Source organism: Microtus oregoni, unplaced genomic scaffold (genome assembly GCF_018167655.1).
Source record: "Microtus oregoni isolate MIOR12 unplaced genomic scaffold, Mior012 000027F_ref0000203, whole genome shotgun sequence".
Classification (NCBI taxonomy): domain Eukaryota; kingdom Metazoa; phylum Chordata; class Mammalia; order Rodentia; family Cricetidae; genus Microtus; species Microtus oregoni.
Genome location: NW_024543086.1, coordinates 17,701,671 through 17,717,724, shown reverse-complemented (window position 1 = coordinate 17,717,724; position 16,054 = coordinate 17,701,671). Strand labels below are relative to the sequence as shown.

At 49.9% G+C, this 16,054-nt stretch overlaps 3 protein-coding genes across 4 annotated transcripts; all 3 read right to left on the bottom strand.

Annotated features, from left to right (window-relative positions):
- Nucleotides 1–3,791: 3,791 nt before the first annotated feature.
- On the bottom strand, nt 3,792–4,869 carry LOC121463749 (hemoglobin subunit theta-1-like). 2 transcript variants are annotated; one of them, XM_041676201.1, is made up of 3 exons: nt 4,563–4,869; nt 4,248–4,452; nt 3,792–4,136 (listed from the first exon to the last, which is right to left on the bottom strand). In XM_041676201.1, exons 1-3 carry the CDS (start codon nt 4,655–4,657, stop codon nt 4,008–4,010), a joined length of 429 nt encoding a protein of 142 aa, XP_041532135.1. In that variant the 5' UTR covers nt 4,658–4,869; the 3' UTR covers nt 3,792–4,007. The 2 variants fall into 2 exon arrangements, with proteins under 2 accessions (XP_041532135.1, XP_041532134.1); XM_041676200.1 differs by having other exon boundaries at nt 4,248–4,869.
- A 2,556-nt stretch (nt 4,870–7,425) lies between these two features.
- Nucleotides 7,426–8,283, bottom strand: LOC121463913 (hemoglobin subunit alpha). The gene is made up of 3 exons (XM_041676479.1): nt 8,128–8,283; nt 7,807–8,011; nt 7,426–7,661 (listed from the first exon to the last, which is right to left on the bottom strand). Exons 1-3 carry the CDS (start codon nt 8,220–8,222, stop codon nt 7,533–7,535), a joined length of 429 nt encoding a protein of 142 aa, XP_041532413.1. The 5' UTR covers nt 8,223–8,283; the 3' UTR covers nt 7,426–7,532.
- Nucleotides 8,284–14,137: 5,854 nt separating this feature from the next.
- Nucleotides 14,138–15,641, bottom strand: Hbz (hemoglobin subunit zeta). The gene is made up of 3 exons (XM_041676234.1): nt 15,547–15,641; nt 14,375–14,579; nt 14,138–14,266 (listed from the first exon to the last, which is right to left on the bottom strand). The coding sequence occupies exons 1-3, from the start codon at nt 15,639–15,641 to the stop codon at nt 14,138–14,140; spliced, it is 429 nt and encodes a 142-aa protein (XP_041532168.1).
- Between the last annotated feature and the right edge of the window lie 413 nt (nt 15,642–16,054).

Here is a 16,054-nt window from a genome sequence, read left to right as displayed (position 1 = left end):
TTTGTTTAGTTTTGTCGTTTTGTTTTTGTTTGTCTATTTAAAAATTTGTAATAGGCAGAGTTACAGAGATAGCTCAGCATTTAGGAGAATTGACTGCTTTCCACAGGACCTGGGTTTGACATCCAGAACTCACATAGCAATTCACAGCCATCTGTAACTCCAGTTCCAGGAGATCCAAGCCCCTCTTCTGTGCTCCAAGGACACTGCATGCACATGATATGCAATAGACAAACAAAACACCATACAAGTAAAAAACAAAACAAAACTCTATCTATCAATCAATCCATTTATCTATCTATCGATTTATAGATATAGCTGGGCATAGAGGCACACACCTCTAATTCTAGTGGTGGAAAACAGAGACAGGTGGGTCTCTAAGTTTGAAGCCAGCCTGGTCTATATGGTGAGTTCCAGGCCAGCCAGAGCTAATTATAAGAAATAGGTATCAGTCTAAGTGTTGGTCTGTGCACATGTGAAAGCCTATGGAGTTCTGAGGGGACATGGGGTCAGTGCCTTTGAATCTGGAGTTATAGGTGGCTATTGAGCAGCTGATGTTCAATTCTGGGAGCTGAACCCAGGTCCTCTGCAACAGCTGTCCAAGCTCTTCACTGCTGAACCATCTCTCCAACGCCCTCTCCTGCCATTTTGACTCTGTGATTATCTAAGTGCGTTTGTGCTACAGACACAACTGTATCTCTGTGTAAATGAGTTCAGACACTTACTTAGATGAATATAGTCGTATAATTCCCCACTGCTGGTTAGGAGTCTCAGTTAATTGTATTTTATTCACTAAACTGTGTGGGTGTCCATCTTTTGGGGAGTCTCTTGGTGCCATTCCAGTTCCTATGGATACTCTGTATTTATATGTCCCTGGAAAAACCACACTAGAGCCTTAGTGTCAGAAAATGGCAACAGTCACCTGGGTACCGGCGCTGGGGACCCACAGCTCAAGAGATGCACCAAGAAGGAAAGATACTGTGCTTTGAATTTCCCAGAAATACCCGTTGCTGAGGCCAGCCTAGCCTCTCTCTCCCAACAAGCTGCTCTACTCTCTGGGGGTCAGTGTATTGGCAGGTCCTGGACTTGTCCAGCTGAAAAAGGCACGAATCAGAGAGTATTTCTGGCACTGTCTCTGTGTCTTCAGCAGTCTAGTTTGTGGTTGTGAGCCTGGCCTAGGTAATGCCTGAGCTAAATGTCTAGCCAACAGCCTATTTTTATGTTTTTACTTTGCTTTTTGTTTGTTTGTTATTTTGTGCTACTAATGATCAAACCTTTGCCTATGCAAGATAGGGACCCCATTTCTGAGTTCTATCCCCAGGCCTGTCTTTGTGTGTGTGTGTGTATGTGTGTGTGTGTTTCTGTTTCAAAGGTGAGTGTGTTTACAGCTCCAGGAGTTTTTGTACCTAAGATTTCCCTGACTCATGTTAGGAAGTAGCTCGAATCCAATGTTTTGATCTGTGGCTGTAGGTTTAGCTGGTACTGGTCAATCTTGTTTCTTCACAGCATGGAAAGTCCTAGGATTTGCTACCTGTGACCTGGGTGGCCAGGAAACCTTCTGACAGGATCAATTCCATGTGAACCTGAAGGACCACGAGCCAGGGGCCGATGATATTCATACTGCTTCATGTCAGAGTGCCCAAAGCCATGGCACAAGATATGGAAGGGTTCCTGCTGGCCTGGTACCAGAGAGTTAGCAAGCACTGTCCCCCTTTACCGCCCCTACCTGTGTGTGTGTGTGTCTGCTGCTAGTCATAACCCACCCACACACTCGGCCATACCTGGCCTAGCTATGGAGTTAGCACCCAGCCCTAATCCATCCTGTGTGTTGTAGATGTGAATCTTGTCGTAGAGTATCCCGTGGATACAAAGCCCATGAAAATCTTGGTTGGGGCAATGGGCAAAATGGTGTTACCTCCTGAATCAGGTATTTGCACTTAGCATTATAATTTTGGAATCTTCATTCAGATTTTTTTGAGCATACGGACATCTACTAGATAAAGTGTAAATATAGGGAAAAATAAAAATGCCATGGGTTGAGGGAAAGCTTCAGTCCAGCGAGGCGGGGACTCCTGAGGCCACAAAGGCTCAAAGTGTCTCTGAGTCTTCATTTCAAGGACCCACACGAACCCACACATGTGTGCTGCAACATCCACGACACACAGATGTCCAGGTTAGGAAAATATGACCCTTTTCTTCTTCCTGGCCCCTGGTGGAATGGCGAGCGCCAGTATTGTTCTAGGAAGTGTCACTATGGGTGCCAGTTCAAATGCTTCTGTTTTGGTCCTTCCCAGACATTCTAGAAACAGTTCTTCCTCAGCCTCCTGCGTCTACCCGGTCCAGGCGGTCTCAGGTATGACTAACCATTATGTGTCTATGGTTTGTTCTTGATGTAGTTCCACTGTCAGTGTTTCCCCCATGTCAAGGAACGTGTGTCCTGCATGTGCTTTGGGAGATGAAGTCACTGTGTCTTCTGTTTAATTCAGGAGTTTCCCTTATGTCGAATAAGAACTAAAAGACTGAGAGACTTAGAAAACCAGTGAAGGCCAGGTTGGAGGTATTCTCGTTCCTTTTCTATATGACAGGCTTCAGTGCAATCATCTCATCCCAAGCAGTTGAGTCTTGCACGGAATGCTTTAACCACAGCCTCCCTGATACCCGAAATTACACACCCACATACCCACACACCCTGGGCATGGCTGGGCTGAGCAGGCAGGAGTTCGTGACTGTGAGTTTCTCTGGCACAGTGCCCAGTGTATCCTGGGCATCCATGCTCACCCTCATTGACCAGCATCTAAAGCTGTGATCTCCATGTATGTATCTAGGCAGGTGACTGCCTTGCAATAAGACTTGGCCCTGAGCAGAGTCTAGAAACAGACCAGAAGCCTAGGTGGAGGGCACAGTTTTTCTGTCCTGACTGCCACTCTCTGTCCTTGCACTGTCTCCAAATTACCACACAGAAACTAATATTACTTGTAAATGCTCGGCCAATAGCTCAGGTTGTTACTAGCTAACTCTTACATTTAGATTAACCTATGTCTACTAATCTATGTATTGTCATGTGGCTGGTGGCTTTACTTGTCCTCTAGCATGTCTTGCTTTCTGGGCAGCTGGCTGGTGTCTCCTCACTCTGCCCTCCTTCTTCCCTGCTTTCTCAGTTTGACTTTCCAGCCTGACTTCCTGCCCAGTCACCAGCCTGTCAGTTTTTTATTAGCAATGGCGATCGTACATAGTCATAGTGTAGAAAAGGATTCTTCCACAGCACCCAGGGGAGGGTGATGCCTGGGAAATAGGGTTGTTTTGAACATTGTCCTTTATGCTGACCTGTGACCTTTGTACCTGTCACCCCTTTGAGACACAAAAGTGACCATTCTGCAACTGATGCGGCCAAGGCTAAAGGCATGCATTTGTGAGTAGGGGCCATAGATGCTCCAAGGTGGAGATGGCTTGAGGCTCCCCAGATGCTTGGGGACATGTGGAGGTACAGGCCCTCCAGCTGCAGGTGGTCTTCCTGCTACCACCCGGCTCTTTACTCTTCGCAGTGTGTTACACAGATCCTGTCTTCCTGCTCTAAAGATTGAATTCATTCACTACCTGCCCGTATTTTCTCTGGCAGCTACACTTTCTACAGCTTAGAGCACTTCTGCATGCAGGAGGCCCCTCTTCCCACCTCCAACACAGAACACAGACAAAGGGTTAAATTAAAATAAAAAGAGTCTGTGGAGCCAGGTGTGGTGAGGCAGGCATGCTTTGTAATCCATGGTGGGTGGGCATAGGGCAAGGGGTAGGTTGGAGATGGGAGTTCAAAACCAGCCTAGTCTAAATTATGGATCTGAGAGGCCAGGCTGGGTTACACAAGACCATTAATCCTATCAAAAAACAAAAACAAAACAAACTAAAAACCAAACCACAATACAAAGACCTGCCCGCTTTCACGGGAGGTCTATGACTCCAGCTTGGCTGAAATTCCAGCCTCTTGGAACCTTGCTTTGGGATCCCAGGATTCATCCTCAGCGATATTTGGAGACCAGTGCCAAAGTCACAAGGCTCAGGAACTTGTCTAGGGAGGCGTGCATCATTGGGCTGAAGTCCCCAGGATAGTGTCGGGCAAGAGTCACCAGCAGACAGTGGCTGAAGAACTGGATTAGAGAAAGAATCGTCCCGCCTTGCTTTTATCTCTCCCTGACACCCAGACTTGAAGGCACCCTCCTCTGCAGCAGCCACCAGAGCAGCTCCGTCCCAGAACCCACCTGAAAGTTGGCGGGGTCTATGCGGAGCTTGTGAGCATGCAGGTCGCTGAGAGCAGAGAGAGAACCAGGCAGGTCGTCCAGGTGGTGGGCAGCGAGAGTCAGAGCATCAGCCACCTTTTGGCCATGGGCTTTAACCTGCCTAGAGCCGGGACTCAGGTCGAAGTGTGGGAAGTAGGTTTTGGTGGCAGGGAAAGCCATGAAGGTCCTGTGGGAAAACTGAGTTGGGTGCATCCTGGCCGGGAGGTGTAGAGAACCCGCCTTTGCCCGGCCGTCCATTGGAAGGTGAGCCCGAGGGCGCCCGACGGGGGCCTTTACCTCTCCAAGGCCTCGGTCGTGTAGATTCCAACATTGGTGCTCATCTTTTTCCATAGCGCGAGAACCAGAGCGCGCTCAGTCTGGGACAGAGACATCTTCACTGAGCTGTGTCCTCTCTCCAGGCTTCCCGGCTGTGGGCAGATTCCCGGAAAGCCAGGGTGCCGCCAGGGGGCGCCGCTGCGTTCGAGCTCGCCTAGGTGCTGGGTTTATCTTGGACTTACAGCCCTTTGTCCCCCTGAGCCCCAAAGCTCTATGGACAAATGTATCTAATATGTACTACCACATTACAATTTATGTGTATTTTGGCTCTGCCAATTTAACCTGACCCCCGAGTCCTTAGGATATTTCATAGGTGTCCGTCCCTTTCTCATTCAGTAGTGAAAAGGATTTCTTCTTGGCGTAACTTTCCCTCGAGTAGTCCCATAGCCTTACTTGGGTCTACCTTAGTTTTCCCCTGGAGCACGTCTCTTTTTTATTAAATTTCACGTAGTTCAATCTATATTTAAAGGGGCTGGAGAGATGTCTCAGCAGTTGAGAGCACTGGCTGTTTTCCCAGAGGACCTGGGTTTCATACCTACCACCTACAGGGCAGGTCACAATTGTATAACTCCAGATCCAGCGGATATGATTCCTGTTTCTGTCCTCCGCGGGCTGCATTCATGCAGTCAAAACACCCATGCGGATAAATATAGAATATAACAAATTCAAATCTACCTTAAAAAGCCCTTTAAACCTGGTGTGGTGGCAGAGGCACAGGTTAATCCCAGCACCCAGGAGTGAGAGGCAAAGAGATCTCTGTGAGTTCAAGACCATCCCGGTCTACATAGGCATTTCAGACAAGCCTGAACTACATAATGAGATCCTGGCTCTACACTCCCTTCCCCCCCAATGCAATCCCTTTTAATAAATTCCAAATTTATTAAAATTTAAAAATGTGTTCTTCTTAGAGTTACAATAATAAAGTGGATGAGAAGTAATATATGCCTGGATCCCAGGACAAGTTCCTTTGGGGACAATAGCTTTATGGATGCCTATACTGTGTCAATGATGATAGCAAGGGTAGTGGCTCACTCACTTGGTGCTCTGTGTCAGTCTACACTAAATGTGTGTGTCTGTGTGTGGATATGCTCTACCTCCCAAGTTCTGGGATTGCAGGCACGTGCCACAAAGCCCCGTGTATTCTGCTGTCTTTGATGTGTACAAGTCACTGATCTTATGTCATTTCCAATGTTATGCAGTCATCCCTTATACCCATTTCCTGAATTTTTCCTCACCTAAATAGAGCCTCCAGCCCCCTAGCATTAGTTATCCAACCCTTCCTAAAGCCCCTGCCAACCGGGAGGGTGCTTGCTGTCCCTATAGATTTGCTCACTTTGATATTTTACAAACATAAAATCATGTGCTGTGTGGTCTTTGCTCCATTGCTTCTTCTGCTCAACATTTTTTTTTAAGCTCACTCACATAATATACAAAATTTACTCTTTGGTGTCCATGGCTGAAGAATATTTTATTGTGAGGTACAGACATAGCTCTGTTGATAGAATGTTTGTGCAATACGTGCATATGCATGCATGTATGTATACATTTGTGCATGAATGTGTGTATATAGTATCACACACACACACACACACACACACACACACATATATATATATATATGAACTTATCCAGCCCTGAGTACAGTTCCTAAGCACTGCACAGACTGGACATGAAGGCACACATTTTAAATCTCAGCACTCAGGAGTTAGAAGCAAGAGGATCAGGAGCTCAAGGTCATCCGTGGCTACATAAGGTATTTTAGTCCAGCCTGGGCTACATGAAGCCCTAAAAAGAGAAAAAAGAAACCGAAGGAAGGATAGGAGGAAACAAGCAATGGAGAAAAGGAGAGCAGACATTTTTGGATGTAGGCCACCTGTTGCCTACCATCACGGTTGTGGGAGGGTGCTCCATTTTTAGCTGTTGTCTAGTAGGGCCCACCCTGATGTACAAGGGATATTAAGGACATCATTACCTGAGAGGGCCTGAGATAGGAATTCCTAAAACATGATTTCTTGATTCGGAGAGAAAAGCCAGAGCTGTCAGCAGAGGGCTTGGATGGACTGCTGCCAAGCCTGCTGCTGCTCCAGGCTCAGAGCCTGCTCTGTAGGAGAAGGCTTGTGTGTGTGGACACACTCGCTTGTGCTCCATTGCCTCTGAACCTTGTCTCTACTGTGGAGAGGGGCGTCAGGGCGGGGCTGGGAAATGAGTGCCAAGCCTGTCCCAGTGATTAAGTTTTCACCTCTTTATGGTCCTCAGACATGACTGTCCAAAGCGTGGGCATGAGGTGTGGCACCTACCCAGACTTGTCTGGTGTCTGCATTGGCACCATTCATCCCCCCAGCTTCATTCTTGTTTCTGGTCTTCAAGGGAGTCTAAGGGGTGGGTGAATGAGGATTCAATATCACTCTGAAAAAAGGGAGGACTGGAGCAGTCACCTGATGGGGAGTCCTGGAAATTCTGGTCGTGTGTGTGTGTGTGTGTGTGTGTGTCTGTGTGTGTGTGTCTGTGTGTCTGTGTGTGTAATGAAAGGTAGCAGTAGGAAGGACATCGTAGTCCAGCAAATTCATGTTGAACCCGGTGGGAAACCCAGGGTAAGAGTAACCCAGCCAGGGACTGCAGAACAAGAGGTTGTCCAGAGACCCTGGGCAGGAGACTCTGCTTGCCCCTCTTCCCTCCACTTCTCCTTCTTTTTCCTCCCTAGTCTAGTCTGGCATTCTGCCTCAGCACAGGGGACCTGAGTCCCAGGCTGGGCATATGACCTCCCCCAGGCTTCCCCATGTCAGTCGGGCACCTGTGCAGATGCAGACAACCCAGGCACACAGGCTTCTTCCTACTTAGGCTTTATTCAAAGACCAAGAGGTACAGGTGCAAGGGAGGGGAGACTGCCTGTCCAGAAGGCAAGCCTGGCAGGAGACGCCCTGAAGCTCCAGTTTAACGGTACTTGGAGGTCAGCACGGTGCTCACAGAGGCAAGGAATTTGTCCAGAGAGGCGTGCACTGCAGGGGTGAAGTCGGCAGGAATGTGGTTGGCCAGGGTCACCAGCAGGCAGTGGCTCAGGAGCTGTGGAGACAGGAAGTTTCAGACCATGGAGTAGACACCTAGTCCCCTTGTCATGAGGGGCCCCATAACCTCCTTGCTTGTCCCAGATGCTGTCCTATCAGCCGCCGCTCCCCTATTGCTGCCACCATTCAGCCCCAGCCCATACCTTGAAGTTGACAGGGTCCACACGCAGCTTGTGGGCGTGCAGGTCACTCAGAGCAGACAGGGCACCGGGCAGGTCATCCAGGTGTCCAACTGCGGTGGTCAGGGCATCAGCGACTTTCTTGCCGTGGGCCTTGACCTGGGCAGAGCCGTGGCTCACATCAAAGTGAGGGAAGTAGGTCTTGGTGGTGGGGTATGCCACGAACATCCTGTGGGAAGAAGGTGGGGGGAGGAGTTGAGGTCACAGGAAAGCACAGTTAAGGGCTGTCCTCTGTGCACCCTGTCTGCTTTGGATTCCATGGCCCTTACAGAGCAGAGGTCTCACCTCTCTAGGGCCTCGGCGCCATATTCACCAGCATGGCCGCCAATCTTGCCCCAGGCAGTCTTGATGTTGCTCTTGTCATCCCCAGAGAGCACCATGGTGATTCCTTCCTGAGTCTGTCAGAATCAGAAGTGTGTTGGACCTGCAACAAGCAGCACTTAAATACCTGCTGTGTCTGGGACACGCCCTTGGGGTGGCCCTCTTTGGCTGACTAGGGTGGTTCACTGCAGAGCAAGGCAGGCAGGGGGCGCCCGAGGTTGGGGAGATAGCAATAGGCTTCCACTGCCTGTAGGAAATCCTCATCACCCTATGTGGTGCTTCTTGATCATTTTCTTTGTCTTCAAAGATGTGTGTTTAAGAAAGAATTAGGGTCCCAAAGCTTTGTGCAGAGAAGGCAGTTGCTCAGAGCAGCCTGAGCAGTGCCCACTCCTCCACCTTGCTCTGGGTCCCAGCTTCTCACTCTCCTTCCTAACCCACACACTCCCTGCTCTGCCCCACACTCTTTTTTTTTTTTAACTTATTTATTTATTAAAGATTTCTGTCTCTTCCCCGCCACCGCCTCCCATTTCCCTCCCCCTCCCCCAATTAAGCCCCCCCCCCCCTCAGCCCGAAAAGCAATCAGGGTTCCCTGTCCTGTGGGAAGTCCAAGGAACCCCCACCTCCATCCAGGTCAAGTAAGTTGAGCATCCAAACTGCCTAGGCTCCCACAAAGCCAGTACGTGCAGTAGGATCAGAAACCCATTGGGTAGATGCTGGGCACCCACAGAGGAGCCCTTTCTCCCTGTATTTTCTCCCTCCTCTCTCTCATCCCTTTGTCTACTTCCTCCTCTCCTGGCTCCTCCTGGCTTTTCTTTTCCCTCTCTCTCCTTTTCCTTGTTTTGTGTGAACAGGTTTTGCTCTGATGACCAGGCTGACCTGGATCCTCTGGCTCAAGTCAACCCCCTGGTCAGCCTTCTAAGTGCAGGGAACTGCAGGAACAGGGCACCAGATTCTCTGATTTGCATCTCAGCTGCCCAGGGCTCCCATGGATGCAAAGGAAAGATGCTGAGAGCTGACTTTGGTGTTGTACAGGAGGAACCTCGGGTCCTAGCAGGCTGAGGCAGGAGGCTTGTTTGATCCCAGGAATTCAAGGTCAGTCTCTGCAAAGAGAGACCCCATCTTTCTAATATGAGCAAACAATAGCAAAGAAGCTGGGGTGTAACTGGATGGCAGAATGTTTACCCAGTTTGAAGAAGGTTCTGGATTCACTCCCAGCACTGCAAAAATAATTGGACACAGAGCATGAGGCTGTGTCCAGTTGAAACTTCTGGGCTCAGTTCCAACTTCTTTGACTTGGGGTGAGGATGACTGAGCAGAGGGACTGACTTCCTACTGGAATAACACAGAAGTGTTTGTGAAGTTTAAATGACTGTCCATGTCTTCTCTCCTCTTCTCTTCTCTCCTCTCCTCTCTCTTCCTTTTCTTCTTTCTTGCTCTCATTTCTTTCCTCTCCTTCTCCCTTTTCTATGTTTCCCTTCTGACTTGAGACAGGTGGCCATGCAGCCCACTGGCCTTCATAGCTCACACAGATTGCTAAGACCAGATGAACACTTCTTTTCTGTGCTTCCACTGATCTTTTTTTTTTTAAATATTTATTTATTTATTATGTATACAATATTATGTCTGTGTGTATGTCTGCAGGTCAGAAGAGGGCACCAGACCCCATTACAGATGGTTGTGAGCCACCATGTGGTTGCTGGGAATTGAACTCAGGACCTTTGGAAGAACAGGCAATGCTCTTAACCTCTGAGCCATCTCTCCAGCCCTCCACTGATCTTGAATGTATGACCTTCCTGCTTACACCTCTCAAATTTTGGGGTTACAGTTTGCACCAAAACACCTAGCTTAGTTTTTTTTTTTTTCAAGCTGAGCCTGTCCTTGAGTTAGTTATTCCCCTACCTCAGTCTCCGCAGTAGCTGGGACCACTACCCTAACGATGTGTTCTGCTGTGATCTGTGTTGCATGTTCAGCTGCTATTGGTCAGTGACATTTCCAGGGAGAAAGCACATCTCAGAACCTTCCTTCTCAGTCCCCCGAGACAACCAGCCTCAGGAGGCTGGCTTTTCCCAGGCTTTGGGAACGGTTCCAGGGCCCTTCTCTCTGGATGCTCACACTGACTCCCCTCCCCCACTGCAGCTTCAGAAAAGTCCTTGGGCCAAGACAGTAGAAACATGGCCGCTGCTAACATGTCCGTGACAGAGAGAACCCGGACACATAGGTTGCCACTCAGACTGATTTTATTCGGACCAGGGCATGCAGGTGTGGAATGGAAGGAGAGCGAAGAGAACAGGGGTCGGTCCCCAAGGTTCTGATTTAACCTTATCTAGAGGCTTGTTCCTGGCTACAAGTCTCAAAAGCTGTCTCGAACAAAGAGCCACCTCAAGAGAGATTTTAGCTAGGTGGAGGCTGGTGTCATCGGATGCCATGAAAAGAGCTACCATCGATCATCTGTCATCCAGGCCGTGCAGAGCCCCCAACTTCATTTCCTGGAACCCTTGGGGTTGGTTTCATGTTCTGGGACGACCTCTGCCCCTTTATCTTTCTGAGCCCTGCCTGCTTGCTGACTCTGAAGTTGGCCTGGGACACACACAGCTCAGTCCACTCAGGACTGCCAGGAGCCCGGAGAAGCTGTTCATTTGGTCCTCTTCATGGCTCAGCACATGGGCTCGCTTCTTGCCTCTGGTCTTGACCCGGACAGAGTCAGGGTTCTGGGTGTAGCCAGGGAAGTAGGTCTTGAGGGAGTTATTGAGCAGCCTGTGAAGAGAAGTGGTGGTAGTGGGTAAAGGGGCTTGGGAATGGCTAGGGAGAGTTCAGTTAGAGACTGTAAATAGGACTGAGGGGTGGCTTTCATTGTTCAACCCAGAAGTTAGCGCTAGGGAGAGGGTAGGAGAGTCCTCATCTCTGTAGGGTCTCCTAATGATAATCCGCCTTACGCTTTTTAACCTTGACCCAGATAGCCCCCATGTTGGTCACCTTATCATCAACAGAGAGAACTATGGATTCTTTCTGAGTCTGCGTCTGAGCCAGAACTGCTGGATCTGGCGAGCCCTGTGCATTTGTGTGGTGTTGAGGAGACTGTGGAAGGGTGTGAGGGCAGCCAGGCTCCGCGGTGAGCTCATTCATCTGAGGAGGCTCTTTTCTGGGGAAATGCAGATGGGAGGGGTTAGGGCTCTGCTCTCAGGGCTGCTTTAAGTCTTGCAGTACTGTACAGGCAGAGACCAGGCTCTACATGCTGTAAATCGTGTCTCGTGGTTCTTGCACAGTTTCTAGAAGCTGCTAAATGCACAGCCCATCCTTTATGGGTCCCAGACTGAGGCTGGCCTGGGAAGAGGAGTCCAGTATTTACAGTTTTAAATTACATTTATGTATTTCTTTGTTTACTGTGTGTGTACATGCACATGTGCCATGGCACACGCGTGGAAGTCAGAGAACAACTCGTGTGAGTCATCTTTTCCTTCCACCACTGGGTCTTGGGGATTTAATGTGGGTCCTCAGGCTTCAAGGCTGGTGCCTCGACTGGCTCATCCATTCCCCGGTTGGGCAATATTCTATACTATCTTCTATCATGTTTTCCTAAGGACTAAAGCTGTTCCATGTTCATGTAGCAGTGGGGAGGGGGATGTTAACTTCCCCTCCTCTCTTTGCTCAACTAGTGCTTAGGCAATTCAGGGCACCAAACAGGCCCTCAGCACCAGCTACTGGAGGAGTTCAAGCAACCATGGATAGAGCATTCCTTTTCAGATCTGGCATTGTGCTGGACCAGGTCAAGTGCTCCCCACACTAGGGGATATCTTCCTGGAGACTGCGTGCATTCAGTGTTTACAAAGCTCCAGAATGGCCAGGCAGTGGTGGCGCACGCCTTTAATCCCAGCACTTGGGAGGCAGAGATAGGCGGATCTCTGTGAGTTTGAGGCCAGCCTGGTCCACAGAGTGAGTTCTAGGACAGCCTCCAAAACTACAGAGAAACCCTATCTCGAAAAACCAAACCAAACAAACAAACAAAAAACTCCAAGAAACCCCAACCCCAAAGCTCCAGAATCTTGCTCTCTTTAACTTTTCTTCTTTGCCAGCAAACCAAAGAAGCCCCGTGATCTTTGCCCCCCCCCCCAACATGGGAATGTTGAAGCAGCTTGTGGAAAGGAGCCATGAAGTTTAAGTACCCCAGATGGGGTGGGGAGCTACTGTTCCGTGTCCCGCCATGTGCTGTGATCTCAAAATAATTTGAAAAACCTAGTAAGTTCCTGGTTGTCCGCCTGATAGTTCAGGCATGCACAGACTCAACCAGCTTGTCGATGTGATCTCTCTCTGCCACATTGTGGCCACCAACGATCACACTATGAAGTTCAGAGAAGAAGGTCACCTGTTCCGGGTCTAGGACTGCAGCAGGGAGAGCATGCTCAGAAGGAGCCCGAGTGGAAGGGGACAGAAGTGAAACCTGGGCCAGGCCGGCTTTACCAGAGATCAGGTTATGGCTTGATCTCAGGGGCTTGGCTCTGTTTGTTGGTATTTGTTTGCAAAAGACCAGGGGATTTGCTGCTGGAAGTACCAACAAAGGAGGAGATGAAGGAGGAGATGAAGGAGGAGATGAAGGAGGAGATGAAGGAGAAAATGCAGATCTGCTTTGGGAACAGTGAGACTAGCTTTGGTGCCAGATTTGACTTGGGAAAGAATATACTCCCCTGCCCACTTCCAAACTCTCTCTCTCTCTCTCTGCCCAAAGCGGAATGGATATTTAAGAATTCTAGGAGACTCTCTCTGTGAGGGATGCTGAACTTCTTTGTCCTGTAACAGAGATGTAACCAGTCTAGTTCTCAAAAATGTCACAAGGCATTCTGAAGTCTCTCTTAGTAAATATGCCCACACAAGGGGGTCCAGACGGTGCAGAGTACTAACAGCGAGCAAGCGCAGCCTGAGACTTAGCACCCATCTGACAGGCATTTAGTTGTGGGGAAATCTTGGTGTTGGGGTACCACGTGAATAGCCGGCCTCAGCAGGTCCTGAGCACACAGGGCAACCCAAGTGGTTCCCACTAACCCCAGCACTGTTCAGCACCCCGGGGAAACCTCAGGTGAGCCCTGTGCCCCACATCCCTGACATGGTAAAGCGGAGGGATAAGATCTAACCAAAGACCTGTGTGGGCCGGACCTGAGCTGCTTACTAGAGGCCGTGGAGACCCCCGTCACTCGAGTGGCGCAAAGTGAGCTGTAATGTGACCACACTCCTGGGTGCTGAGTTTGGCACAGACCTAGGGTGCTCAGGGGGTCACGAGCCCCGTCTCTTCATCAGAGCCTCCCTACCCAGCTGACCCTGATCCGCTAAGCTCAGCAGGAACGCAGACCCTCTTTGCCTATCCACAGAAACAAGCCCAGAGCGAGCGAAGCCTGCGGATGGGCTTCTGGCTGGGCTCACTCCTGTGTCTGTCTGTACCTTTGTTTCAAACTCTCAGAACCTGTAATTTACTCCTATGAAAGGCAGTTACTGCTCTTGTTAGGAGGGAGCCAAAAAGAATCTGGCCAGGAAGTCCTCTGCTTCTTTAAGGACAGGGACACCCCCTCCCCCAGTTGTTGGGGTGGCGGGAGCTGTGATGTCAGACTTTGGGGAATTCCTGACACCTACCCACCACTCTGTGCGCAGCGGTTTAGGAAGGCAGGAGAAGCCCAGCTGTGCGTCTGACCCCGGGATGCTCTGCTTCCTGCGCGCTGTGACTCTGGGGGTTCTCAAGCGCAAGACCCTCCCCCAACCACCCTAGGAATGTCCTCCAGGCCGTGTGTGGCATTAGGATCCACAATGTTCCTTAGAAGCCCCCGTGTATACTATAGTGTCCCCATCCCCATTTTCCTCCAAGACTGAGAACACAGGACCAGTTATTTCCGTCTTCAACCATTTATTGGGGGCTACGGGAAAGACCTGGGGGGGGTTTCATTGAAGGGTAGGAGAGGGGTCGTAGCCCGTCTGGGAGGCATGACGGTGGCGCTTAGCGGTACTTCTCAGTCAGGACGGAAGACAGGATAGACATGAACTTGTCCCAGGCTTCATGGACCTCAGCGGTGAAGTCGGCGGGGAAGTGTGCGGCCAGGGTGACCAGCAGACAGTGGGACAGGAGCTGCGGAGGCAAAAGGGAGGTTCAGTGCACAGTGCAGCGGAGACCCTGCTTGCTTTCCTCCCTTGTGTCCTTCCCTCCTGAGGTCCCCCTCCATTCTCACAAACCCACCTTAAAGTTGACCGGGTCCACACGCAGGATGTAGGCGTGCAGCTCACTCAGCTTGGTCAGAGCACCGGAGAGGTTGTCGATGTTCTTAACCGCGTCACCTATGGCGGCCAAGATCTTGGAGCCGTGGGCACGCAGCTGCTGGGACCCGTGGTGCAGGTCGAAGTGCGGGAAGTAGGTCTTCGTCTGGGGGTAGCTGCAGAAGAGCCTGGGGGTCGGGAGAAAACATTAGTTTTGGGGGTGGTCGTTAGGTGGACGACTCTTCTTGCCTTGGGCTCAAAATTTAAGGGGTCCTAAAGACTTACCATACAGAAAAACAAAACAAAACAGTATTTTACCGCAGTGTTCAAAGAAATGAAATTAGCGGCTGGAGAGATGGCTCAGCAGTTAAGAGCACTGACTGATTTTCCAGAGGACCCAGGTTCAATTCTCAACACCCTTATGGTAGCTCACAACTGCCTATAACTACAGTTCCAGGGCTTTTGACACCCTTACACTCATATACTTGCAAGCAAAACACTAATGAACACAAAATAAAAATAAATTATATATTTAAATAAAGAAATTAAATGCAAAAAAAAGCACATTGAATAGTGCAAAACACAAAACAAAAGCCAGGTCTAGAGAGATGGCTCAGCGGTTGAGAGCACTGACTCCCCTTGAAGAGAACTTATAACCTCCAGTAACTAAGGTGCAAGGGAATCTCATGCCTCTGGCTTCCAGTGGCACCTGTTCTCACAGGCAGGCAGGCAGGCATGCACGCAACACAACAACAACAACAACAACAACAACAACAATAATAATAATAATAAATAACTTTTAAAAAAGTAGCCCAAGGTAGATATTACCATTTCCTGTTGCCCCAGGCCCCACTGCACCTCCTCACTGACTGTCCCTCGCTCATTCATCCGTTCCTACTTATTCAATAAAGACTTGTGGAGCCACGTGGAGGACTTGGCGAGGACCATGACTGCCAGTTCACCTCCTCTAGCGGCTCATCCGTCCTCCTGGACCCCCTCCTTACAAGCACCGCTCTCTCCGTCCCCTTCATCACCCTGTCTTCTTCCTCATGGCCTCTCTCAGTGGCTTCTCCCCACCAACTTCTCCTTGTCACTCCCTTCCTGTTGACCTCTGGCTTCTGACTCGGTGACTCAAGCCACCGTGCCTGGACTTACCTCTCCAGAGTCTCAGTGCCGATGGCCTCAGCCTGCGAAGCCATCTTGTCCCACATGGACATGATGATAGCTCGCTCGTTCTTCATCAGAGACATGGCGGTGGCGGTGAGGGCTGGAGGCTGTGCTGGATCTGAATGCACTCAGAGCTGGCCTGATGCTGCTTGTCCCCAGTGTCCTCTTATATATACAAAGTCAGGGGCCCTGACAGGCTATGGCCACTGGTTGGTAGAGGGGAGGGGGCTTGTAGGGTGTGGCTTGTTATCAGACACAATGACCAGCAATGGGAATCAGGGCCTGGTAGGACTGAGGGGGTCTAGAGCTATCGCTCCTGCCCATTCTCCTTGGTCTAAGGGAGGTGGGGTGCTGGTCACAGTCCTGCACTGAATGCAGGAGAGATAGGGGCCCAGCCATGTCAGGAGGTCATCTCTGTGTCCAGAGCTACACTGCCTTTCCTCATTTCAGAATCACAAAATTGTCTGTGCCATCTCTGCTACTTAGTTTCTGTGAC